Raw genomic sequence first — 27,811 nt, forward strand, 5'->3', positions numbered from 1 at the left:
GCCCCAGATCCCTAAGTGGCCCCCTCAAGGATTGAACTGACAACCCTGGATTTAGCAGGCCAATGCTCAAAACACTGAGCTATCTCTCTCTCGCTGTTGGGCAATACCATAGTTGTTCTATGGATAAACAGAGGATGTCATGCTATGGACATAAATTGTACTTTAAAATTCACATATGAAATGGTAATTGACAAGATATGTTTTTTCTTTGCAAAAAAACTTAATTTGCTTATAAAAGTACAGAAGAACTTTGAGGAATACAGAAGAGGATTTTTACCCTCTGCTGTAAAATTTAGGGATTTTCCCGCAAAGGATAAAGTGATTGGTGGATGGGGATTTAAACAGCTTCAGAGTTAATTTTAATTTTAAAATCGATCACTTAAACACATTCAGTAAAACCTTTCCTCTGAGAGAGAGAGGGAGACTGCAAAAGATCCTAAATGAAAGATTCTCCCTCCAAACTGAATGAGGGCAAGTCTGGAATGGGGGCGGGGGAGAGAAATAGATTCAGAGCTGCCACATTGGGACTCTTTGAGTGAGAGAGATTTTAAGATTTGTGCCGAAATTGGAAATATCTCATGGGAATACACACAGCAACATCTTCCATCCCAACAGGGGGAGGCTGTGACACGTGCTCTACAATGCATCTGCCTTCCAGGAACTGAGAGCTGGAGCAGTAGTAGTTCTAGGAAGCGGTGTCAGTGTGAAAGGCAGGAGAGGAAACAAGTGCAGCCGGAACCTGAGTGTTTGTGGCGTGAGCGGAGCAGGAAGACCAGCACCGTACCGCAGGAGACTAGAGGGCGGATTTCGTTGCTACACACGAACAGCTGCTGAGCTGGGGCAAGATGCTGCCATCTCTGCAGGAGTCTGTGGATGGGGAGGAGAGGGAGCTGGAGAGCAGCGAGGAAGGGGGCGGCTCGGCAGAGGAGCGGAGGCCGGAGCGGTACAGTAATAGCTACTACTGTCTGTACAGCTACCAGGGCTACAGGTGAGGGGCTGGATGGATTCCTCCTCCGCAACGCGCTCCACAGGGCCCAGCCTTCTGCTTCTCTCCCCTTTCCTAGGGAAAAGTCCAAAGTGACCTGCAGGTGCCATCTCCCTCCCCTCACACTGCTTCCTGCTGTCAACAGATGATGCAGCTGGAGGGGGAACGAGAGCAGGAGAGAGCGAGGCCGTTGTTAGCTGCCTTTAATTCCGGGAATGGAGGGAGGAGAAGGGAGGGAAGAGGGTGCAAGAGGATGCAGTGAGGGTGGCTGAGACTCGTAACGGTTTGGAGTGTGGTTTCCAAAGAAAGGGGATGTAATCCATCTGGTTAATTACAGCTCATACTCTGGTCCTAGTGGTCTTCATGGCAAAATGGAGGGGGTGAGGGGAGAAAAGCGGTAGATGTGGTATATCTTGACTTCAGTAAAGCTTTTGATATTGTCTTGCATGACCTCATAAACAAACTAGGGAAATGCAACCTCGATGGAGCTACTATAAAGTAGGTGCAAAACTGGTTGGAAAACTGTTCCCAGAGAGTAGTTATCAGTGGTTTACAGTCATGCTGGAAGGGCATAACAAATGGGGTCCTGCAGGGATCAGTTCTGTTCAATATCTTCATCAATGATTTAGATAATGGCAAAGAGAGTACACTTATAAAGTTTGCAGATGACATCAAGCTGGGAGGGGTTATAGGTGCTCTGAGGATAGGATTAAAATTCAAAATGATCTGGATAAACTGGAGAAATGGTCTGAAGTAAATAGGATGAAATTCAATACAGACAAATGCAAAGTACTCCATTTAGGAAGGAACAATAAGTTGCACACCTACAAAATGGGAAATGACTGCCTAGGAAGGAGTACTGCGGAAAGGGATCTGGGGGGTCATAGTGGATCACAAGCTAAGTATGAGTCAACAGTATAACACTGTTGCAAAAAAATCAAACATCATTCTGGGATGTATTAGCAGGAGTGTTGTAAGCAAGACATGAGAAGTAATTCTCCCGCTCTACTCCACGCTAATTAGGCTTCAACTGGAGTATTGTGTCCAGTTCTGGGTGACATATTTCAGGAAAGATGTGGACAAATTGGGAAAAGTCCAGAAAAGAGCAACAAAAATTATTTAAAAGTCTAGAAAACATGGCCTATGAGGGAGGATTGAAAAAATTGAGTTTGTTTAGTCTGGAAAAGAGAAGACTGAGAAGGGACATGATAACAGCTTCAAGTACATAAAAGGTTGTTACAAGAAGGAGGCAGAAGAATTATTCTCCTTAACCCCTGAGGATAGGACAAGAAGCAAGGGAGGTTGAGGTTGGACATTAGGAAAAACTTCCTGTCAGTGAGGTTAAGCACTGGAATAAATTGCTTAGGGAGGTTGTGGAATCTCCACCACTGGAGATTTTTAAGAGCAGGTTAGACAAACACCTGTCAGGAATGGTCTAGATAATACTTAGTCCTGTCATGAGTGCAGGGGACTGGACTAGAGGACCTCTCAAGGTCCCTTCCAATCCTGTTATTCTCTGATTTTATGATAGTGTGTGTGTTTCCACTGCTTTACCACTGTCTAGCTGAGTTTGAGCTCTGGTTAAGTAGGGCTTATTTGTGCAGGGTGAGGAGATGAAAAACAGAAAAATGAATGGGACAATACCAGATTTTGGTGAGGAGTGGATTATTCTCACCCTTCCTTTGGCACCAGAACATACTGTGTTTTGGAGGGACAGCTCCAAATGCAGACTACTCATAAAGAGGGCATCTTGACAGGAAACTAAGGGTTTCCAGATAATGTTCTGGAAAGGTACATGATTGACAGCACTGAAGCTGGAGGTTTTCAGAGCACAGGCAACGGCAGAACTAAGCTTTCCTACATTGGCTACCAAAACCTTAGGTCTGAGAAGGAGTTCACCCTCCCTATCTATTCAGTTCTTAGCTGCTCTACTCCATTTTTTATGTCTCCCCTGGAATAGGGAACAAGTAATTTCTTCCCCTCATCATCGCCCCCTTTGTCCTCCACTCCATAGTACTTTCAAAGGCTGCTTCCATTCTGCACCATCCCCACAATGCTGCTTTCTCCTCTGCCCTGTTTAGTGGTAATAGACCTGTATACATGTTATATGTCCGTATTTAATATCAGTCATAAAAATGCCTTGATTTTCAGTTCATCAGAGCAGGCTGTTGACAGTGATGATGGAAGTCCAAGCAGTGCAGCACCAGAAACTCCCTCTGCTGAAGACTTTAGGTAAAACAAACACAGCAGAACCATTTAAGCACCCTCATTTCCCATTCAGTTTCTAATTCAGAGCTTTTGACATCTTCATATTTGGGTAGATACAAAAAGGAAGACAGAGTTAGACAATACATTCCGCATCAGAAGTACAAATCTCCCTGAAAGCTATATTGAATTCACTTGGGCATTTTTTTCTGTTTTTTTTTTTTTTTGTTTTTTTTTATTAAACACCAAGATGATAATGGACATGTACACCAAATGGAATTTCTGAGTTGGGTGAGTGGAGGCTTACAATAATAGACCAATGCAAATTATACTCCTTGGGTTCACACTCATTTCTTTTATACTACTAGTAATTCTTAGCGTAGCTACATAATTTTAGGTCTTTGAATATAAATAATTAATGAGTCATTGGAGCAGGGGAACGGGAGCCGGGGTCTCCCCTCAGACCGCTACTCTAGTGTCTTGCTATATGTTGTATAAAACAGGAGAGATTGAGAGCGCCTCACATCAGAATATCCCATAGCCCAATGTTTAGAGCACTTTCCTGAAAGATTTAGGAGACCCCTCTTCAAATCCTTTCCCCCACTCCATGAGAGGGGGAATTGAACCTGGGTCTCCCATGTCCCAGGTGAGCACTCAAACCACTGGGATAAAAGTTTCCAAGTGGGCACTACAACCACCTCCTCCTCCAGCCATTTTGTGTGGAGTTAGGTACCTACCTATGCCAGTCTCACAAGAAACACCTTAGATGCCCAAACAAAAGGAGAAGGGTTCCCTGGTTATGAGTCACTACAAGAGACAGGTGTTTGTCTCCCTAAGAAGCCTCCCTGCAGCCTGGATTTAAGCACTTACTTCCCTCAGAGGGCAGAGCTTAGGATACATTCCCTCCTTGGCTTCCTCCAAGGGCTAGCTTAGGTGACTCCTCACCTAGCATGCTCGCTTTTATGAATTACATTCTAAAGGTGCCTATCTCTCCCCATTCTTTGATTAGGGAGCCTCAGCTGACTCAGGCTTTTTGAATTGCAGTGTTATTCCTGTGATTTTGTAGGCACCTAAAAGTTAGGCGCTGTGATGCTTGTTGTCACAATGCTCAAGTCCCTTTGTGAATCTGGGCCTAAGCGACCTGCTATTAAGGGAATCTGGGATTCTTTAATTCTAATATCAATTGACATAATCTAGTGAACAAGACACTGAATACATTTCTGACTTGCCTCAGGTCAGATGATGTGTTAGAGGCAGTGCCAGGAACAGATTCCAGGAGTCCTGGCTCAGCCTCTGCTATAACCATAAGGAAGCAAATATACAACCTACAGCTGGAGTCGGGCAGCTGCCCAGCTAGAGAATTAAAATAGTTTACTCTTTTTCTCACTAAGAATTTTATCTTGTTTTCAAAGCCTGTCCTTGGTGGATACTAACTTACCAGCTGAAGCAGAGACAGAGTTACGCAGTTTTATTGTTAAGCATCTTATTAAAGGAGCACTTTTTGAGGGGATGGGTAATGTTGCATCTGTGGAGTTGAGGTAAGAGTAAAATGAACTGTTTTTAATTTGTGATAAACATGGGAAATGATAGGAAATGCTGGCAGTCTCACTAAGTTTACTATCTGCTGCTGCATATGAATTTAATCCTGATTGCAGCTAATCAGCCTGTCAAAGCATATGTAAGGCTCCCAGTTTAGTTATGTACCAGTAGCATTTACCTTAGATTTCCTTTAGGTGGCAGTGAAAAACTGCAAACACAGTAAAGTGGTTTTGATCAGGTTGTTCTGATCACACTGTCTGTGCAGTTAACAAGGAGGAAAAGATCTAGGAAGGTTGTATATGTGCTGCTATGTGCAGGTTGAATTGGTGTTAGCAGGTTTTAAAGTAAATCACACACACATATATATGGGGGGAGAGAGAACATATTGTAGTTGACTCTCACTCCTTTACACATAGCCTTTATTTCTAAAGTCAGTTTATCTTTTGAAGCCTTGTTGGAAAATGTGAACAACAGTTCTTTTTTTTATAAAGAGGTTATAAATAGGATAGTTAAAGCTTGCATTTATTTCTGGGATGTACCTCAGTCAAAGGTAATCAGAGTGACATATTACTGTTCTGATCAGGACAGAATTATTTTGATCAAGGTGAAAAACCATAGGGATTCAAAATCCTAATCTTAATCATTATCTGATTATTCACAAATTTATATAAAATGTAGGATAGGAAATCTTGACCCCATTGAAGTCAATGGCAAAATTTCCATTGACTTTAGAAGGGTCAGGATTTCACCTATGGTCAGTGGCTGGTTAATTTCTATTGTGAGACGCAAAATGAAATTCATTTAGAACAATCATTACATTATTTGGCACATCTGCATATGATTAATTCAACTTTTTTTCTGTCTCTAGCATACCAGAATTTCGAGTTGGTTGTTATTACTGTCTTCTCCAACAAGAAAAGCTTCTAGAAACAGCAACAGTGGAAACAAACATCAGCCCTCCAGAGTATGTAACTTGTTTCTTAGGAGGCTCAGAGAAAGGGCTCGAGCTATATCCTTTCCTTAACCTCTCTTTATTTGGGTGTGGGGAAAAGAGCATATGAAAACAACAAGTAGCGTGTTTACCCTGTTAACTTTGAAACCTTTTCCAGCTCTGCTGCCAGTTCCTTGAATTCATTGACTACTAGCCTACTTGTACACATCTTCCAGAGTATAACCAAAAAAGTGATTACCTACTACATGCTAAATTGGCAAAGAGCAAGTCTTAATTTATGTATCTTATTTCCTTAAGAGGATACTTTCAGACTTGAGTTGGACATATATGTTCAAGGCCTGAAGACTAACCTTGATTCAGAGGTAAGATCTAATTCTATGACTGAATTTTTTTAAATGGTAAAGATGACATTTTATGAATTGCTAACCTGATTTTATAGGGCTGATTTGTTAGAGGCTCGCCAATGATCTGAGCAGAAGATACTTAGGTTCTTGTCAAATCAGGCTACAGAATTAGAGAATGTAGAGAGTTCAATACTTTGTCCGGACTCTCAGGGTGTGCAGCAAGGGCACTCACTGAGGACAGAACCCATGTTCTTGCCGTGTATCTTGTGGTTACTGGTACATCCCAGAATTTTGGTAGAACACATTCAGTTTTCCCTTCAGTTCCCCAAAGTCAAAAGGGTAACCATTTATCTATCCCAGAGGTTATAAACACTTATGCTAACTTGCTCTAGCTAATCATACAGGATACAAGCCTGTAGGTTCTTTGCATTACAGCAAGGAAGATATAATGAAATAATATCTACCGAAATATAAACCAAAACAATATAAACAATCAAGCTAATAAAGAAAAACAGATTGTATAATATAGCAACCTGGCAGGCTAGCCCCATGGGCTACAGGATAAGGATTGATCACTCTGACAAAAAGTTAGTACATGAAAGACCAACATAAACAGGAGGAAATGAGCAACTGTCTATACTGTGAAACAAGTGCGTACACTAAGTGCTGCCCACCATACAAGTTAAACAAATGGAAACATCAGACTTTCTTTCCCAAACACAGTAATCTTAAGGGTTACTTAGGACACTAATAGGTAAATTCACACAGAAGTGTGAATAAATTGACTAAATTCCTTTAAGAAATTATAATAGCGTATGGAAAGGTTAGCAATGAGCATTCAGTCCCCTAACTTTTCTAAGCAGTGGTGATAGGTTGATTTGTGTTTTATGTGAATAAACTTGAAAGAAAGAAAAAGTTCAGGGAATGGAACCCAAGTTCTGACTTCCAGTCCTGTTCCCTATCTACTAGACTACACTACTTGCTGATACATGTCAGAATAGATTACAAATATAACATGTCATCTTCTTGTAGAATATAAAGGCTTTCAGAGCTGGTGTTTCATGTCAGTAAGACTTAAGATACCAAGCTAATGATTTTAGCTGATGGTAGTTCAAAATTAGGAAGGAATTGATATCCAAATTGCATGGTTGGAATGGGTTAGCAATATGCTTATTTTTATACCAGACTCAAAGCTTTAATGTTTCAATTTGCTTCAGAAAAGTAACCTGGAGACTTATATTAAACCCTACCTAAGAAGTTGGTTTGAGGACTCTGTATGCCCTATCCAGAGGGTAGTGCAGCTCTTCCAGGAGAAACTCACCTTTTTGTTACATGCTGTAAGTATACATCAAACTAAAACATCTTCTGAACATTTTTCTAGTCAACTCAGTGATCCTGTTATATTGTAAATGTAGCTTGCATTTGGCTTTTCCATTCACCCTGAAGTGAATGAAGAAAACCTCCCCCTTTAGTCAATACAAAGTGAATTTTCTCAGCTGTATTACTAAGCCAGTACGAGCTATTTCATTCACCAGTCAGGAAAATTAACATTTTAAAATTAATAACTTTATAGCGGACTTATTTTAAAATTGAATGCTTAGTGTTCAATTACAATTAGAATGAGAGAGGCAATACAAATTCCATTTTGCTCAGACTAGACAAGGACACTAAGTGTCTATGAAATTCATTGTAGAAAGATGCTGAGAACAAAAAAATAAGATGAGTTATATACTGCTAGACAATGAATATGAGAAGGATGTGGGCAGAATGGTTAATAGAAGTACAAACATACTTTTCAAAATGTATAAATAGTTGTAATGAATATAGTCTGGAGCACTTATCTAACATCTGGTACTTACTAGACTATTTGGAAAAGAACTTAACTAGGATCACTTGTTACTCTTTGCTAGTAGTAATAATAATAATAATAATAATGAATATATATAGTAACAGAAGTGAAATATATACAGCCAACAGCAAACAAATTGTTTTTTTTTTAAAGGCTTTGAGTTACACTCCTGTTGAAGTTAAAAATTCAGATGAAAGAATAAAGAAAGATATTCACAGGTAAAGAATATTACACCTAAACAGAGACAATATAGCCTATAAATTGCTTGGCTTATTGTATGATCCCTTTCCTGGTTTTGCTCTTTGAGTGGAAACTAGCAGTTCACAATAGTTTTGTATGTCAGGTTTCTGAGCGCTGCCAGTCTCCAAGGTCTCGTTCAGGAAGGTACAATGACCTCCTTGTGTATAGCCATGACTGAGGAACATCACAAATCGGTGGTAATAGACTGTAGTGGACCACAGCCTCAGTTCCATAATGCAGGTAAGATCATGGATGGACATGCTTCCATCAACTTATCCAGCTCATCTTTAGAGAAGGCTCAGCATCTTACAGGATCATACCCAGAAAGTTTTGGGACCTGGCTATCTTGAGAACACCTTTCTTCCCATTTGATATCATACCATATATGATCCACAGAGGCACTTGATTTCTGGTTTAAAAGTGAGAGGTCCTAGAGTCTGGAATTTGCTCAACTCTATGATCTACCAAAACTCAGGTTAGTTAAGCTTCAGATCAACCTGCAGAGCTCACTTTTTCCATCAGGCTTTTGATGAGTGGTATATAGAGGGATGTAGATGGTTAGATAATTATAGTTATTTTGGGCAAGTATTATTCTGTTTTGACAGTTTACTGTAGATTTTAACCTTGTTTGTAGTTTTAAAAGCACCTGGAACTTTGGGAAAGATGTTTCAAAGAAACTGAAAACAAAATCTATTTTCCTGTTATACTAGTTAAAATAGCAAGAAAGGGGGATTAGTTACATTTTCTTTTGTTTTCTCATACACATTCTATCTTTTGAATTTTTATGCTTTTGAATATTTATATCATAGGGCAAACGTTACTGGTGTTAGTTACAATTATTGTGTGAGCGAGATTAAGTACATAATCACATAGTTATGCAGTGCTATGCAGTGCTCTAATGCACGCACACGCACACACACTCACTTTTCCTTACCTCCTTTTCTTTGTTCCTAAACGTGTGACAGGAAGCAACAAATTTTGTGACGACTGGATGCAGGCTTTTCTAAATGGTGCTGAAGGTGGAAATCCATTTCTCTTCCGGCAAATATTGGAGAACTTTAAATTGAAGGTAACTTTGTATACGCGTATGCTTGCAGGAGACAGAAGGGTTACTGATTATGCAATTAGTCACTTTTGCATTGATATAGTGATAACTGTGAGAGCTTGCCTCGTTCTTGCTGTACTCAGAGTGGACAAGAACAGAATATCCTCTAAAGGAGACAGACAGATTTAGAAACCAACTTAGTTTTTTCTTAAAACAACCTAACTTTAAAATTACAATAGGAACTCCTATCAAGAGTTGTAGCTAACTGATTTGTCTACTAGTGTATGTAATAAAATTCTTATTGCAGACTCTTCCACTTCTCCAAATTTATGTATTGGCATACCTTCCCTACAGATAAAAGAATGAGGAATATTTTCTGTTTCTGTGTTTATAGGCCATACAAGACACTAACAACCTGAAGAGGTTTATTCGTCAGGCAGAAATGAACCATTATGCCTTGTTTAAGTGTTTTGTGTTTCTAAAGAACTGTGGCAGTGGAGATGTCCTTCTGAAGATTGTTAAAGTGGAGCAAGCAGAAATGCCAGAAGCCAAAAATGTAATAACTGTCCTTGAGGAATTCATGAGAGAAACGGCAGTAGCCTAAAGATCTTAATTTTTGTACTCGCTTTGTGCTATTGTATAAATAATTAATTCCTTCTTTGCAGATCAGAATTCACTATTGCAGAAACTTAAATTATATTTGAAAGCATTCAGTCATTTCAAACTTATTTCACATCTGGGTCTTTTTAGAAAAAGCAGCATGAGATTTGCTTCAGTTTTTGAATATAGTGTATTATACAAATCCAGACATTCTTTTTTCAACACTTATCAGATTCTGCAACTGATCCTCGTTTTTTGTGGACCACACCATTTTGTTTTTTACTATCATGTCATAAGAAAAACTTTCACCCAAATGGCAGTGATAGTTTTAAGCATTTAGAAAATGTTTAACACATAAGAACTAGTAGAGAGGAGCATGGCTAAACATTGAGATCAGATTTATTTAAACAAAAAAGTCATATAAAGAACTACAAACATTTGGATAAATCACATATAGTAAATGAATTAAACATATTCAATTCCGAGAATTTTCTCAGGCAACAAGCCCTATGTTCTTGTTATTTGTTTTCACATCCTTAATTCTAAAATAGAAAATCTGTACTTCTGTGACCAGATTATGTCGTTGATTATGCTTACTGAACTGATTGGTTTTAAACTGAATATAGTCTTTAAAACAAACTTTCCTGGCTTGTATGGAAGGTGTGCCTGGGAGTATACACGTCAAACCAGTCAAGTTATCTGTAAATTGATAGGTCTGATACTCCACTGTCTGTAATCACTGATTTTGCACAGGTGTAAGAATGCTATATCAGAATGGTAGTGTTTTACATCCACCTTGCCTAAGTGTAAATGACTATATAAGCTGCAAGAGATATTACCTATTGTCTTTTATTGGACCAACTTCTATCCAGGTTGGTCCAATAAAAGATATTACCTCACCCACTTTGTCTCTCTACTATCCTGGGACTGACAGGGTTACAGCAACACTGCATATATGTTGCAAAGCAGGGGAGAATCAGGCTAAAATTTTTATAAAGATGAATTTAACTTGGTCTTAAGTCTGTATATATATTTCATTTTGAAAATGCATCATTGTACTCCAGCAATGAACTTTCTCACACATGGGAAATACATTTTCTAAACCATAAGTAATGTAGACAGCAGAATCACCGCTTTGGATGCAATAGGAGCCAAAACTAAGGGGACCTTTATCAAGATTATACGGAGGAGGACTGCAAGAATAGTCCTTAGGTAGGCAAAATTCACACGTTTCAAGTGATTAGCTAGGGAATGTAACCTTTGCACATAGTGTGTTTTATCATAACTTGACACTTAATGAACTATCCTGTTATGAAGAGGTCTCCATCACTAACTATACTTGTAATAACCTTACTGAACGAGTCGTGTGACTGCTGTTCGTTTTGAGTGCTGTACATCAAAATTAAAAGGTACATGTTTTCTTGTGCTGTAATCATATTTAATAAAATAAATTTAAAACCTTGATTGTATAGTTCACTTTTTAATTCCAAGAAAGTATTTCCAATGAATGAATACATCTGTTTAGGCTCTATAGCTTATATTATTCTCCTAGCAGTCTCTGGAGGAGTTACAAGTATAGCACCATCATATGGCTGGGACAAAGGATGTGTATTGGCAGAGAGGAAAATAAAAGTGGCCTAAAAAGAACCACCAGTTACCACATCACATCACAGGCTGCATGCTGGATCACTGAGGAGTAATAACAGTTTCCTTCAGCATGTTTTATTCATCAATCAGTAAGCCAATACTAGCAGCACTCAATAACCTGTTTTGCTTTCTATGATTTTCATAAAATTTTACAACTTTAGAAAACCGATCCTTCAATGTTCTAACTGGTTCAGGTGCAAGGGATCTCTCCATGCTCAGAAATATATGAGCATCATGAAGAATGGGTTGCTGATTAATGTCTTCATATCAAGCATTGCTAAGGATAAGATTTTGTCACGGACGTCACAGATTTTGTGACTTTCAGAGACCCCCGTGACATTTTCTGCTTCAGCTTTAGCCCCGGGGTGGTGGGGCCAGAGTTGTCAACTGGCAGGGGCCCTGGCGCTCCAAGCCACCACAGGTGGTGGGGACACAGGAGCCTCAGAGCTCTAAGCTGCTTGTCCCAGAGCTGTCAGGCTCTGTGGGTGGTGGGGTCCCTGGAGCTCCAAGCCACTGCAGGCAGTGGGGAGCCCGCATCTCTCAGCTGCTGCACATGGTGAGTGCTGGAGAACAAACTCCCCGCCTCGGGCTTCAGTCATCCCCCTATCAGGCCCCCACACCATTATTTTTAGTAAAAGTCACAGACAGGTCACAGGCGTCCATGAATTTTTATTGCCAGCGACCTGTCTGGTTATTTTTAGTAAAAATAACTATGACAAAATCTTAACCTTAAGCATTACAATCTGCAGTGCAAGAATCTCTAGTTGCCAGGGGATGACTGGTGATGTGAGAAATGAGGCTGCTCCTCACCCACTTTGGATGGAGCACTTGGCTGAAGGCCCCAAGTGGTAATGTCAGGTTTCAGAGTAGCAGCCGTGTTAGTCTGTATTCGCAAAAAGAAAAGGAGGACTTGTGGCACCTTAAAGACTAACAAGTTTATTTGAGCATAAGCTTTCATGAGCTACAGCGTGTATTGCTTGCAGTCAAGGCTGGCCTCAAAATACCCAGTCTAGTAATGGGCAGGTCATTTTGAAGCTCTATAATACAGGTGTTACTGGATTAGCAGCAGACTACATGTGTTGGGGGTAATATACTTTCTCCTTTGTGATACAAGAACAATCTATATTCTGGCTTCTGAGTTACCTTCAGGGCATCTTTAATGGATAGAGTTACCTACACATTTGCTGCCATCCTCATAACTTTATGGCTGGTACAAAGCTATTAAGACAGTTTTCTAGCTCTAGTATCTGAGCCAGGCAGATTTTTCCAGGCCAGGCATTGGGGTGATCACGGTTAGTCACTCCTTTACTGGTGAGAATCACCTGGCACATTCTTCTTTTTGGAGAAAAATTATTCACGCTGTGGTCCTAGCAAGTTCATACTTACCCATATTTAATATATATAGTACCTGTCACACCCTGTAGTTATAAAGCCCAGCTTTATTAGCATTTGCTTGTGAGACTTTGATCTCTTCCACTTGCATAGGCCTTTCTTCCCTGAGCAGCTGCTTACCTCAACTGCAGTCCTATTAAGTTTGCGTCCCATCGCATGTGGTTGCCTTTGTGCTGGGTTCCAGCCTGGAACTGTCAAACCTTGCATGCCTGGTGGATTTTCTCTTCATTATCTATCTATTCCTGCTTTGAGCTCCTTCTAGGCTCAATTTTCCCAAGATCTGCACTTTGAAGGAACAAGGTAATTGGTATTTCAAAAAAAAAAAAAAAATCCTCCATCTTGCTATATACTTGATACTTATTTTAGGCCAGTTGCGTTCCTATCAGCTCTGCAGTGACTTACTTATTCAGGTGTATGACTGACAGAAAGAGTTCAAACTTCTTGAAAGTGCCCTTGACAAAAACTGGGATTTTGGGAGCCATAGAATTTTACTTAATTAATTTCATAGCGATACTTTAACCCAACTATTCTTAACGTCAACCCGCAGGGTTTTTTTTTTTTTAAATTGGGATTGTGTCCCTTCTTACTCCCTTACAATGAATAAAGCAGGCTGATTTTTTTAATTTTGTTACTGTTTTATATCTAAGCAATTTCAGGAATATCACTTGTGGTCTTTCCTTGTTTTACTGGAGAACCATTAACTCCATTTCTTAATTCAAGCGGGTGTCAAATCTGTAAAAGACATTTTCTCCTAAGTGTTCATTAGACATTGGTGGTAAATATATTTTAACAAAAAAAACCCAAAATAAAGCCTGGTTAAAACAGACGGGTTAATAATCCCCTTCTCCACCTTTAGGCTGCTGTCTCTTGTGATGTCATAATTTCACAAGTGTTCCAGTTATCAGAAAGTGGACAAGACCTGAATTTTTAAAGTTAAAAAACAAACAAAATCAGATGATACCACTCTCTTCCTACCTTATATAGAGAAAAAAAAAGGGGCAGAAACCTAATTTTTTTCCTTTACCGCACACTTTCAACAAAACACAAACGTAAGTAATTGATCTCCATAGTCAATGATGAAATAGAAAAGTTGAAATCAAATCATTCGTGTCAAAACATTCTTGTTAAGTTTTTAATTGTTGATGTACTTATAAAACACAATCCCTCTGTGCAAGTTGGTGGTTTTTTTGTTTTTGGCATGTTACATTAACAAGCTCACTCTTTATTAAAAAAAAAAAAAAAAGCCCCCCAAATCTTTAATGGAAGCTGTGCTCAAATAATATTTGTTACAACAAAAATATACAGAATGTACACAATACAAAAATATTTGGAAACATATCACAACGTGTTACCTTGCAAATATTATTTTGTTCTCCTAGCCCTTGATGGTGAAGCATCAATTATTCAGCATTTTTAAGGCAGAATTATATTGTTTGGTGCTCTGTGATTAACACTTGGAGGAGGCATTAGTATTGATGATGAAAGCAAAAGAAAATCAAGCCGCATAAATCTAGCTTTATTTGCAAACTAAACAGACTCTGTGGGGGAGTCAGGATACATTTGGTGACTAATGTGTCTACTAAACTCATTGGAAATTAATGTATTTTTGCTGCATAAATCAGGCCTGTGGAATTTTTCATGTCCCGTGTTGTAAAGTGCTCAGCAATGTCAATTTGCTGTACTATGTTCTGGCATTTTAAAGTACCTCATTAGGGAGCTTCTTCCCATTAAAAGCCAAAGATTAATGATGACAATAATACATTTACCTTTAAAACAGTTTGTTTTTGTTTCACACATGATTTATTCTTTTAGTGAACAGCTGAATATATTGCCTTTATCTTCAACCAGTTCTCAGTGTCTGTGCTGTGAAGCGTTGAGCTGTAGGAGTTGTTGAGCAGCAGCACACAGTACCCTAAGGCTGTCACTTTTTAAAAGAAAAAGAATTACAATAATAAGAGAAAGACCAAAACCAGAACCCCAAATCTATTGGCCTTTGGCTTGCTAGATCTGAACATGCCTACATGGGGTCAGGTCTGGTTAAAGTTCAGGTAAAACCAAACAGTGGGATATTAAAAAACTCTTAAGTATGTTAGGAGCTCAAGTCCCATGAAAATCAATAGGATTTGTGCTCCTAACTTATTTACCGTATACACTCATTCATAAGCTGAATTTTTTTTTTTAAGTAAAAAAGGGAAGCATCAGAGAAGGGGGTCGGTATAGAACAGGTATAGAGGGGGAGAGGTGGGACACAGCCCCTCCCCCAACAGAGGGGGCAAGGAGAGGCAGCAAAGCCAGAAGGGAAGAGATGGGGCCAGAGTGTCTCCGCTTCTGGCCACACTGCTCTCCCCCCAACCTCTGAAGCAGCTGCAGCTCTGCGGCTGGCAGGTTGCAGCCGCGCCTGCCAGAGCAGCTCCAGCCAGGCCAGAGACATCCTCCCCTGGTCCGCCCCAGCTAAGGTGGGAAGGGATGGGATGGGGAGAGTGTGGGGGTCCCGGGCTGTGGGTAGGGTCATGTGGGGGGTGGTCATAGGGGTTACTCCCCTGACCACCAGCTTCTCCCTCGCCCAAAATTTTCCCACCACTTGCTGTTCCGACCCATCAGGGTAAGCCGCTGGCGGGCTGGGACAGTTTGTTTACTTAGGTTTACCTCCATGCCTGCAGACACTCAAGGTAAACAAACCGCCAGCGGCTTATCCTGATGGCCCGGGAGCCAAAGTTTGCCGACCCCTGAATTATAGGGTCGGCTTATGAATGGGTCATAAAAATTTTCCATTTTTACTTATCCATCTGGGGGGGGGGGTCGGCTTATAAACCAGTGGCTCTCAAACTTTTTTTTTTTTTTTACTGGTGACCCCTTTCATATAGTAAGCCTCTGAGTGCAACCCCCCCTTTGTAAATTAAGAACACTTTTTTATATATTTAACACCATTATAAATGCTGGATGCAAAGCAGAGTTTGGGATGGAGGTTGACAGGTCGCGACCCGCCCTGTAATAACCTTGTGACCCCCTGAGGGGTCCCAACCCCCAGTTTGAGAACCCATTATAAACGAACCGGCTGATGATTGAGTATATACGGTAAGTGCTTTTGAAAATCCAGCCCAAAATCTTGCAAGAATAAAATGTTGGCACAAAATCTTGGACATCTTAGGAGGTCTATTGACTTTGTGAGATGGCCACACTATTTTGGGACCAAGCATAGGATTCCATCTGTTGTATACAAATTAAAACCCAAATTCTCCAATCTGAAAACCAGAGGCAGTATGGTCCATTGGACAGAGCATGGTCCAGGAGATAGGATCCCTGAGTTCTTGTCCCAGTTCTGACAAAAGCTCACTTTGTCACCTTGTACAAGTTGTAACTCCCCTAGCCTCAGTTTCCTCATTTATAAAATACTTATTTCTACCTAAGCAAGTAGTGAAGATTCATAAATATTTTTGATATGCTATATAAGCACGAAGTATTACTGGCTGACTGGAAAAAGGACATGAAATGCTTAGTTAAAGATTTAGCAAAAGTTAAAAGTTTTTCTTCCTTAACCCACATGTAGAGGTTATTTCTCGTGAGCTCATATCCCATCCCTCCTTATCTGGCTTTTTCCTTTATTTAATATTAGTGATGTGTGCAAAAAACTGTTTCTAGATCCAAGGATCTAAGAATAAGAGGTACAACTTGCAACTCCCACTGACTGTACACTCATCTTTTCATTCTGGGTGGTGCTTTTTTTTTGGGCCCCTATTAATTTCTTTCTTTTTGGCTCCCATGAGAAGGAGCCATCAACATGGAGTTCTAAATGAAAGCAGCTGCCAGTGTCAACCTCTGAATTGACCAGCAGGTGTCTCTCTAAGAGTTGTATTACTCGTGTCCCCAGATTCTGAGTCAGTCTTCATTACCCCTCCCGTCTGGTTGCTCCCTAAAGCCCAATACTGGATAATCCTATACAGTAGCTGTGCTGCAATTCAACATCGACTATGGGAATAGCTCTTACAGGTTCACCACATCTCTTCTTTTCACCATGAAATACTTGTCCAAGGACATTAGCACAAAAAAAAACTTGTTATAAAATATACACCACTCACTAGTGTCTTCATGTTGATCATAATGTCAGAGAGAGTGTGTGAATTAAGTATCTGTAAGGTCCAATACATTCACATTTTGTTGAACTACATAATGTGAAATTCTGGTAGCAGCTGAATTAAAAAAAAAGAAAATCAATTCACGATGTAAATTGCTCCTTCGTGACCAGATGAGAAGAGCCTGTAAGTCCCAATTCATCCACAAATGACTGGAGACGAGTAATGTTAAGGCTCTGACACAAACCGGCAACAGCAAGGACATCTGGAGGTGAAAGAGAAAACCTATCCTCTATTCACTCACTGAGTTTAAAAGACAGCATAATTGAGATTGATATTAACCATTTTAAAATATCAAACTGCACAAGCTCTTTAAAATAGTGTCAGAATCTATCAAACAGTTTTTAAAAGAGGGAGTAAAGATCTCAGCCCAAGTGTCTTGTACTGCCCTTGATCTCTCAGCTGGTGACATTGAGCATAGATTATGTTCATTTCCTTGCCTTTGTGTGAGGTGTGTGGATGAATTCACCCTTAATATATTGAAATATAAAACGCTTGATTTATTCATCTGTATGTGTGAATTTAGTGCTGGTTTCAGGTGTCAGCCTAACTGAGAACTGGGATTGGTTGGCAGAGCCCACCCAAGCAATGAAGGCCTGCTCCTTCAGATGAGGGAGGGAGCAACAGAACAGAAAAATCAACAGATCACTGAGACAACAAAAATGCACAAACAAGGCTAGGGAGGCAGATCACAGGATTAAAAGGAGGGATGGAAGAAGCTGGCGGAGATCTTCCAAGGAGCCCTGCCTAGATGAATGAATGGATGAAGAACTGGAATATGGTCCCACGGTCAGAGAATCCCCCCCATCCATCTTCATCCTCCTGGACTGATGATCTATCTTGGCCAGTGCCAGGAAAAGGATGACAGATAACGAGGAGATTGAAGGCCTAGGAGTCTAAAGTCCCTTATTAAGCCACTGAACAGGTACAGCTGGGACAGAGGCATTTGTAGAAACAGGCCCTCAAGGGCTAATCCTATACCTCTTTCAGGGAGGTCAAGAGGAGTTTTCTAACATGCAAGCTGCTGAGTACAGCCTTCAATTATCTAGTATGGATAATATGTTGATTTCTTTCCCTCTCTCTCATTCAAATACTGACACATGGTGAGGCTGAAATGGGATGTAAAATAGTCTCTCCATCACCAAAGACCCATCTAGCAGCACTTTACAACAAACCTGCATTCTTCGTAACAGTGACTCCGAGGGGCAGTTGACACACCTTTACACAGAGGTAGGACAGAGATTTTTTAGAGGGAGAGAGTGCCCTTGAAGGGAGGTTCCTTGGGAATTTGCATGTAAATTCCTTCCCATGTGGTGCAGTCCAAAAATAAAAATGTTTGGAAGAAATCTTCATGAAGTTTAAAGTAGGGCAGATTGAAAATGTTCCATATAATTTTTTGACGGAAAATTGAGTTTTTGACAAAGCTTTTTTTTTTTTTTTTGGTGAGGAAGTGTCTACTTTCCTCAAAATTAAAAGTTAAAAAATGTTTGGGGTTTTTTTTTGGGTTGGAAACCAGAAACATTTTTCAGTTTTTAGACAAAAAAATTCTGGGTTTTGGAAGTTTTGGCTAATAATTGTTGTTTTGTTGATGAAAAGTCATTTTTTCTGCTGAAAACGTCAATGAACACAATTTTTTTTTTCATTTTTATCACAATTTTCCATGTGGAAAACTCCTCTTTTTTCTGACCAGCTCTAGTTTAAAGGCACCTGTAAAAGGTATGATTTATCAATATCCAGAGAAGGGGACTGAAGCTGAGATGTCATCCTCCTCCAATCTGAATAATGTTTTTAGCAACTAATTATCTAATCTCTAGTTATTCCTCTCTCCCTGCTCTCCCACCCACTCAAGGATGCTGTCTCTATCATTATGACACAAGATGAGTGAGGCAATATCTTATTTACCTCACCCACCTTGTCTCTCGAATATCCTGCGACTGACACAGCTACAACTACACTGCATCTATCGTTATGAAACACCCAGAATGATCCCTGACCTGGAACAAGGGATCCAAACTCTTGCACATGTGATTGTTTAGAGCTGGCTCCAAACTGCAGGGATAATTTGGAATTTGGATAACTTGGAATTGGACCCATACCAAAGAAACCCACAAGTGCTCTCAAACAATAGGCCTTATGGTTTCCTATTACAAGGCTTCCTTGAAGTGGGGTCTTATGAACCATGCTTCAGACTAAAAGGGAACAATTTTGTTGCTGTTGCAGTTGCTTCAAAACTTTCAGACACTGCACAAGAAGAAGGGGAAATAAAAGTTTCCTTTGCAGATAAGGCTCATTTAATACCCTTAAAAAGTCAATGGGAGCTTTGCCATTGAGTTTAGTGGAGTCAGGCTTTCACCATGGAGAGTGTTTTATCCAAAGCAGCAGGGATTAAAATGACAGATGAAGAACATCATTGAGTTAACACTTGGGAGGAGGTCACAGCCCTCAGCATCAGCACTGGCATCATCTAGGTGGGCAAGAGAATAAAGCTCAGGAACAAAGAGAGGTGTTACTGAAAGACAAACAAAACTCGCTGCTGATTCCAAATTGTGCCCAAATCATCTAATTATGTGAGCTTGTCTTTGGCAGAGATTAGGAAGCCACCTGTTTCCAGACCTGGTGCCCAGATCTCAGGAGACAATGTCAGGATTTTGTTTTCCCCAGCTAGGGGGAATTACAAGCCTTGGAAACAGAGCAGGTCAAAAACAGTCCAGCAAAAAAAATTTTTTTTTAATGGAAAAAAATGAAAGAAATTCCCACCCAAAACTTGAGCATTTTTGACCCTCTCAGGTTGTGATTTAGAAGCCATGTCTCCTACCCCCATCTTCTGGGATGGGTGAAATTCACCCCTATACACAGGACCAACAAGATCTATGACCTGATCCATCTCACCTAAGCCTCCAGTATGTGTCTTAGGTGAGATTTAACTGATGCATAGGCCTCCTGCTGGCCCTCTGCACAAGTGTGAATTTCACACCCTGCACACACACCTTTTTTGTGTTATCAAGGGCATCCATTTAAGACAGAAGATAGGCCATAGAATTTCCTCATGACTAAAGCCTGTGTTACAAAGAAGGTTACACTGGATGATCTGATGGTCTTTTCTGGCCTTAAAATCTATGGCAATATAGAAGGGGCAGAGGAATTAAGGGAAACCTATAAGAGGGTAAATCCTCCACCTTCCTGGACTGTTTTTTTTTCTGCTGTGCAGTTAGCAATCAACAGTGAAATGTGAAATAACATAAGCACCTTACTAGAGATTTGTGCTTAAAGCCCATGCTACAAAGGGTTTTAAATGGTTTCCCGGGTCTATATAGGCATGGTGAATCATGCTATTAGGCCTTTTTGCTTTACAAACTGTACTATAAACCAGTTAGGGAATCTATAAAACCTGTGCCCTCACTATACTAGGCAAAAAGGCATCACAACTAATTGTTGCTTGGAACCCCTAAAGGTCCATTGCCTAGGCAAGACTTTGCGTCCACGCACAACAGTTATTCCCAGTATTTTACAAGCATTGGTCATACCAGCCAAGCCAGGGATGACACACTTGGGTAGGGAATTAGTGGCAAATAAATCCCTGGTGTAACTCTGCTGACTTTGGTGGATAAACTTAGCCTCTAGCATACTGAATGGTTTGTAGCATGGTTTTATAACCTGCATATTTCCCATCTACATTGGTGAGGGAAATCATGTCCACACTCTTCTAGCAAGAACTGAGTTTAAGCAAACCCTGCTGGAGAAGTTCTGACACGCTTTCCAAACTCTTTGCAGACAGGGCATTAGACCATACATAGCCAGAAAGAAAGGGCAGAAGAAAACAACCTGATTGTCAACCAATATAAAACACAACTGAACATTAGCAAAATCCTAAACTGCCTCCACCCCATTATTTACCACAACGGGTTGTAAAAATCAAGTAAAACATGTACTGATGATAAGAGCCACCTCTGATACAGTGTCCCATCTGAAACAACCACTTTATAGTATCCCCAAGGTTTCTAGTGCAATTTTGTTTGACATTTAGTTGAAGATCAATCTCTACCATGATAGGTGACTAAGTTTTGCTGGCCCCTTTGGAAGTTGCTTAAGACAGCCTAAACTATGGACTAAATATTTAAGTAACCATTCAAGTATTAAGACAATGGTAGTGGCATGGCTGACCAGTCAAACTCAACCATTAAAACCAAATTCAATTTGCCTTGTCAGTGTCTCCTGAATCTAGTTCAGTGGTGCTGGAACAATTTTTATAGAGGGGGTGCTGAAGGCAGAAACCATGTATTTGGGTTGTCATTATTACTTCAAGCCAGCGAGTGTAGCAGCACCCCTCATTCCAGCACCTATGCTCTAGTTAGTAAAAGTGAAGCTTGTTTTTGTTTTACTATTCAGTTAAACACAGGAGTTTCATAAACCAACTGGTCATGGATCCAGCATAACCTGGAAAAATTTAAGTGACCCAGACTAAACATCAATGTGTGTGCTAATAAAGCGAGTGGTAAATGCCCAGTTACAAACATAGGGTTGATCCTGCAGCCCTTCCTCAGGGGAATAGCCACAATGGAGAAGCTGCAGGATTGGGTCCCTACTGAGTGTTAACAGTACCTGTATGACTCATGTTCCAACTTCTCTCAGGCCAGTTCTATTGTTAGGTTTTAGCTTAAATAATCTTCTTCAGCATACAGTACAGTTAGAAACGATGTCACATGTTTCCTTAACTTGTGCATTTTCAGAAGACCATTTACTTATCCCCTAATCATCATATAAAAATAAATCCTTGGTTTTGATTAATTTAACATAGCTGGCAGATGAAAAAGTTTTTTGCCTCCAGAGTTCTCTGTCCCAGGCTCTCAAGGAGGTGGAGGTAGCTTCAGATCCAATAGATTGTAGGCAAAAACATTCCAAAAGATGGCGAACAATACAAAGACGACATAAATAAAAATAAAGATCCACCATAAGGACTGGTCCTGGAGTCTCTGTTCATAGTTCCTTAGGATGACCACGCCCAATGTGATGCCAACCAATACCCCGCCCAGGTGGGCGACGAAACTTGGGTGCGGACATGGGGGGTAAGCAGATGGATGGAACCGCAGCCACACAGCCCTTCCAAATTCAAAGCTCACTGGAACACAGAGAGAGAGACAGAGAAAAGATAAGCCCTTTGTCCATCTCAATCCTTCTCTACCTCCACTTGGGGCTCCTTCAAGTCAATGACTGGAGAACTGCATGTGCTGTTTCATAAACATCTCTTGCTATCTCATGATCATTATTGCTATCTCATAGTGCAGAGATCATTGCTTTACTGAACAGAGAGAAAGTGCACTCTCCTACAAGCAAAGGGGATGATATAGGCCAGTTTTGGCCAATCAGCTCACTGTACATCAGACATGAAACATCAGTGCAGGCAGATCGTGTGAAGTGCTCTTTTATTTTCGGTGTTTGTCCTGGTGTTTCCTAGGGCTCTGGTTGGTTTCCTGCTGGCTGGGACTCTCTACTATTCATTGAGCACTGACCATGTGTTCAGTACTGTATACTGCACAGACATACCACAGAACACAAAGATAATCTTAGCAAGCAACAGAAACTGCAACCCAAATGATCTTGTGTATATGCCAGACAGAGAGAATCAACCTTCATGCAGTTATTGTAATGACAGGGTTTCTTGTTTTGTTTACTTAATATTCCGTGTGAGCTGGGCCAGGTGGCTGTTGGGCAGTCATTGATAAGCCTGGCAGCAGAAACATGTTTGGAAGAGGAACCTGAATGTGGGTTTTGGTTTTCCTTAATGACTGGGCCAAACCAAATCCACAGCTCTGTACATCCCCAAACTTTGTGGGAGTTCAAAAAGAGATCTAGATCAGAAATTCTCAGCTCTAGATGCTTCTCGTTGCTTTTTTGTAAAAACAAAGACACCTTCAGTAGAATCTTTTCTTCCTTTAAATCTCCCTCTTGGTGACTGTTTCCTCCTCTTCACTTGGTCCAGTCAGCACATGACATATCTGTTTTCTCCCTAGTCAGGCACATCAGACCACCTCTGTACTCCTGTGACATTATCTGATTAAAATATGACCACATAGATCATTGTTGCAAACATGGTTATATATTTGCAGCAAATCTGGTACAAAGGTTATCAAGTGAGATGTCTATGAAAAGGTTATGATTTGCTGGTTATGATTATGCTATCTGTATGCCCGTATCATTTTTGTATTTTAAGTATTGGCTCCATACCTGGATTTCAAATGTTTGCTCCTGGGGTAATGCCCACAAGGTAGCCAGCCAGCACACCTTGAAGGATCTATTCAAATGCAGGTAAAGTAACCTACAACATAAGGGCTTGATCCTGTATAGGCCCAAGTACCTTCAATTTGCACTCAGTGCCTAAGGCAATGCAGATGGCTGGAATCACAAATGAATTATAAATGTTAAGTCAGAATTTCTTCTTGAATTAGGACTAAGTTGTAGAGAAAAATCTCAATTGGAGGTTGTGCGAGAGGCATTCTTAGGTTTCCAGATTTCTTTCTAGGACTCTGGTTGAGATTTTTACATTTCCATTTTTGTAATTTAAACAGTGTAATGTAGCACTACAGAGATAACTAGCTCTGAAAACTGAATGCCCAGAACAAGCACAACATAGTCAGCAGCAGCAACACAAGCTTCTCTGCACCTCCTGGCCCATGTGCCTGAGCACAGCGCTGGAAGGGTTACCTCTAGGGGTGAGAGATTTGTTCTACCTTTACTCAGTTCCTGGCTTCTCTGATGAAATTACCAGCAAAGAAACTGACTGCAGTTGTGTTGTCCTCTGGCAGCTGCACTATGTCCATCAGTTCACCTCGCATAGATTACTGATAGCTGGTTTCAGTCACTACGGACCTGTGCCTGATTCAGATAAGTGACCTACAGCAGCGGTTCTCAACCTTTCCAGACTGCTGTACCCCCTGCAGGAGTCTGATTTGTCTTGTATACCCCAAGTTTCAGCTCTCTTAAAAACGACTTGCTTACAAAGTCAGACATAAAAATACAAATGTGTCACAGAACACTATTACTGAAAAATTGCTACCTTTCTCATTTTTACCATATAGTTATAAAATAAATTGATTGGAATATAAATATTGTACTTACGTTTCAGTGTATAGTATATAGAGCTGTATAAACAAGACACTGTCTGTACGAAATTTTAGTCTGTACTGACTTCCCTAGCCTGTTGTAAAACTAGGCAAATCTCTAGATGAGTTGCTATACTCCCTGGAAGACCTCTGCGAACCCCCAGGGATACGCGTAACCTTGGTTGAGAACCACTGACCTAGAGAAACAGGTTCTAACTTGGACATTACAAAAGCCCCACATCAATGGAAAAATATTTTGCCATGGACAGAATGTTGGAAATCCATTTTATCCTCTTTTTTTCTCCAGATGAGCCCATCCCTTGCGCACCAGCATTGGGAGTTCACTTTTGCATAGCAAGACAAAAGAGGAGAGATGCAGCCTTTCATTCTTAGTTGACATTACCTCTTGCCATGCCCTTTGTGGCAGCTGTGACCAGCTCCTGAGTTGGTCCCATGGCTGACCCTGAGGGGGCTGGTGCAGGTGGTTCTTGGTGGAGCTGAAGAACTTGTTTCCTTTGTTGGTCTAGCAGAGCCTGGCCTTGGCTACCGGTAGAGCTCAGTGTCTGATGCTGCCAGCAGTTTTAGCTTTTCTTGGCCCCCCTTCCCCTTCCAGCTCCTTTTGCTTTTTTTATGAAGCTGGGTGGCTTTTGTCTTTTGACCGGTAGGAGTCACTGAGGGCAGATTTCAGAGTAGCAGCCATGTTAGTCTGTATTCGCAAAAAGAAAAGGAGTACTTGTGGCACCTTTGAGACTAAACAATTTATCTGAGCATAAGCTTTCGTGAGCTACAGCTCACTTCATCGGATGCATAAAGTGGAAAGTACAGTGAGGAGATTTTATATACACACAGATCATGAAAAAATACACATTGTAAGGAGAGTGATCACTTAAGATGAGCTATTACCAGCAGGAGAGTGGAGCCCATCTTAAGTGATCACTCTCCTTACAATGTGTATTTTTTCATGGTCTGTGTGTATATAAAATCTCCTCACTGTACTTTCCACTTTATGCATCCGATGAAGTGAGCTGTAGCTCACGAAAGCTTATGCTCAAGTAAATTGGTTAGTCTCTAAGGTGCCACAAGTACTCCTTTTCTTTTTACTGAGGGCAGAATTAGTCTATAGCCTTTTATATGGCACTCAGGTGATAGGCGCTAAATAAACCTTTATAATCATACATATATTATAATAACCACTAGTTTGACAGACTGCCTGTAGTAGGCTATTCAGAATTGCTAGTCCCCACTAATTAGCTGTCCAAGCAGCTGGATAACTTACCCATTCAAGCACTCAAATTAACATGAGAAAGATGGTTTAGCGTTTAAAGCCGCAGCCTCAGAGTCACTAGGTCAGTGTTTTATTTCCACCTCTGGCACGGACTTGCAGTGTAACCTTGGCAAGTAACTGGGGCCCAACAATGCAGACGGACACCAAGTGGTATTTTCAAAAGCATCTAATCAGGTGAGGCACCTAACTCCTGCCTGCTCAGGTGTTTTTAAAAATCCCACTAGGCACCTGTCTGCATCTTTAGGGACCTAAATACCATTGAAAAACTGGCCCTTTGAAGCCTAAGTGAGACTCATTGATAGTCAATGGGACTTGGGCTCCTAAGTACCTACATTACTTTTTAAAATGCAACATCATGGTTTTGGACAATTTTGTCCTTGGTCTCTATCTCTATGTGCAAAAAGAAAAGGAGTACTTGTGGCACCTTAGAGACTAACCAATTTATTTGAGCATGAGCTTTATAAAGTCTGCTGCAGTTTCCACGGTATGCATCCGATGAAGTGACTTTATAAAGTCTGCTGCAGTTTCCACGGTATGCATCCGATGAAGTGAGCTGTAGCTCACGAAAGCTCATGCTCAAATAAATTGGTTAGTCTCTAAGGTGCCACAAGTACTCCTTTTCTTTTTGCGAATACAGACTAACACGGCTGTTACTCTGAAACCCCTATCTCTATGTGCATCATCTTCCCCTTCTGGAAAGCAGGGATAATACTTCCTTGCCACAGGGGTCTGGAGCAGCTTACTTCATTGGTGCCTGCCAAATACTTCGGAGGTCCTTAGACTGAGAGTGCCGTAGTAGTGCAGTGCATTATTATTATTATTAAAGCATTGCCTATTGGAGTATTCAAAGAGAAGCAGCGAGACCCCAGATCTTCATGAATGTCCATACGCCAGACACCGCTAAACAATGAACTGTACATTTTCAAATGCTCCCATTTAACATTTGGATCCAGATTCTGCATTCTAGAGTGATCAGGTTTCTGCTGCTGTGAATTCCGGTTGCTGGTTCCCAGCGATAGAGCCAAATTACCGCCTTGGGTTAGCATAACCACTAATGACAAAGGTAAACAAAACTGGATTATGTGCGCACCAAACGTATTACAATACTTACTACAGATCAAGGCAAGAGCCATGCGCAGCAGCTTGAATTGGCACTTCATTCCAGACCAGTTCTGAAAAAGGACACAACAAAAACAAAATTATGCTGGGTACCATGTATGCATCTTTTTATGCCGTGGAAATCTGAAGACGGATCTAGATACTTGCTGATCAAGGAACTTGATCTCGCCACACACACATAATGGGAAGCTCTGCTCCAATCGGTGCTGCCCTTGCCACACTCCTCAGGGTTCTCAACTCACCAAGCCAAAAGCAGACACGCATCAAATTAAGGATTAGGCAGCTCTCATAAATCAGATGAATCCTTCTGTTTCTTTACTCTGCACATTACTGGTCAGAAGACGAAGATGTGAAAGCATAGTAAATCCACAGAACTGGGAATCCCTGTTTAATCCCTCAGCTATACATGGGCTTTAAACTTTTATTTCTTTTGTCACGCTCTTTTGCTCCTTGATGGATGTTTACAGTTCATACTGGGTGTGAGGGAAACGCGTGGGGAGGTAAGGTCAGGTTATCCCAGAAGTTTTAGATTATGTTACATAGAAATGATAAGAAGGAGCAATTTGAATTAGAAATGTACAATAGTGCAATCCACGGTGTGTCTGTGGGCAGGGACACAGTTGCACACAGAGTGAGGACTCAGTAAAACTAAGTTTGGAAAAAACATGTTGCAGGTCTATTTTTGTGGGTGTGTCCTCAAAGCTTGGAAGCCTAGCAAACAGAGAAGGGTTTGTAGTGGGGGGTTGAAGGGGCAGAGAGAATATAATTAGTTAACTCTTTTATCATCTCACCAATGCGTTAAGTGGTTGGGTTCTGAATGAAAGAACAGGATACACACTTGCTTCCTCCAGCTGAACTAAGGGAGAAGAATGTTCTTGGGTAATGAGAGAGGCAAGTACTGAAAACAATGAGATACCAAGGTATTTCTCCCTCTTTACAGTAATATATTTTCTTCCCCTACCATCTCCTTTTGATCCAAACAGTATAGGAAGGAGCATGGAGACATCAGCATCCCTCTACTTCTTGCAAACAGGAAATCTGAATGACCTCACACCCTTGAGCTAAATCACATCAGAGGATCAATAAACCAACACTGATTTTATCTGCCTCCTGGAAGTTTGCAGCAGTGTTTGCAGTGCTCAAGATTTAAAGGATGAACTCAGGTCTGGAGGGAAAAGGTTAGACAGAATATTCAGGGCTTACATACTAGGGCTGGTTGAAAATGTTCCATCTAAACTGTTTTTCAACAGAAAATTGGGTTTTTGATTAATTTTTTGCAGAAAGTTTCTGCTTGCTATGGAAAACTTTGACTTTTCATCAAAAAACCAAAATCCTGAAAACAGAATACTTTACAGCGAAAAGCTTTTTAGTGGTTGTTTTTC

At 40.6% G+C, this 27,811-nt stretch overlaps 2 protein-coding genes across 10 annotated transcripts in view; one reads left to right on the forward strand and one right to left on the reverse strand.

Moving 5' to 3' along the window:
* The first annotated feature begins 683 nt into the window (after positions 1–683).
* C14H17orf75 (chromosome 14 C17orf75 homolog) lies at positions 684–11,223 on the forward strand. Of its 3 annotated transcripts, XM_073310363.2 has the most exons (10): positions 684–988; positions 3,137–3,217; positions 4,603–4,728; positions 5,598–5,738; positions 5,986–6,043; positions 7,243–7,362; positions 8,028–8,092; positions 8,218–8,354; positions 9,080–9,183; positions 9,554–11,223. In XM_073310363.2, the coding sequence occupies exons 1-10, from the start codon at positions 846–848 to the stop codon at positions 9,761–9,763; spliced, it is 1,185 nt and encodes a 394-aa protein (XP_073166464.1). In that variant the 5' UTR covers positions 684–845; the 3' UTR covers positions 9,764–11,223. The 3 variants fall into 3 exon arrangements, with proteins under 3 accessions (XP_073166464.1, XP_073166466.1, XP_073166465.1); XM_073310364.2 differs by lacking the exon at positions 4,603–4,728 and having other exon boundaries at positions 685–988; XM_073310365.2 differs by lacking the exons at positions 3,137–3,217; positions 4,603–4,728.
* Positions 11,224–13,909: 2,686 nt separating this feature from the next.
* RHBDL3 (rhomboid like 3) overlaps positions 13,910–27,811 on the reverse strand; it is a 132,130-nt gene continuing 118,228 nt past the window's right edge. For 6 of the 7 annotated variants that reach the window (XM_073310419.2, XM_073310418.2, XM_073310416.2 and 3 more), the window contains 2 exons: positions 26,422–26,482; positions 13,910–22,044 (listed from right to left, as the gene is read on the reverse strand). In XM_073310419.2, the coding sequence (XP_073166520.1) occupies positions 21,773–22,044; positions 26,422–26,482 (333 nt within the window). In that variant the 3' untranslated portion in view covers positions 13,910–21,772. The remainder of the gene's footprint in view (positions 22,045–26,421; positions 26,483–27,811) is intronic. The other variant, XR_012154757.2, reaches the window with a different exon arrangement.

Source organism: Lepidochelys kempii, chromosome 14 (assembly GCF_965140285.1).
Source record: "Lepidochelys kempii isolate rLepKem1 chromosome 14, rLepKem1.hap1, whole genome shotgun sequence".
Taxonomy (NCBI): domain Eukaryota; kingdom Metazoa; phylum Chordata; order Testudines; family Cheloniidae; genus Lepidochelys; species Lepidochelys kempii.

Coding starts and splice junctions, on each gene's coding strand:
- C14H17orf75 (XM_073310363.2), top strand. CDS start 846: ATGCTGCCATCTCTGCAGGAGTCTGTGGATGGGGAGGAGAGGGAGCTG. Junction 989..3,136: donor TACAGCTACCAGGGCTACAG/GTGAGGGGCTGG, acceptor CTTGATTTTCAG/TTCATCAGAGCAGGCTGTTG. Junction 6,044..7,242: donor AGACTAACCTTGATTCAGAG/GTAAGATCTAAT, acceptor AATTTGCTTCAG/AAAAGTAACCTGGAGACTTA.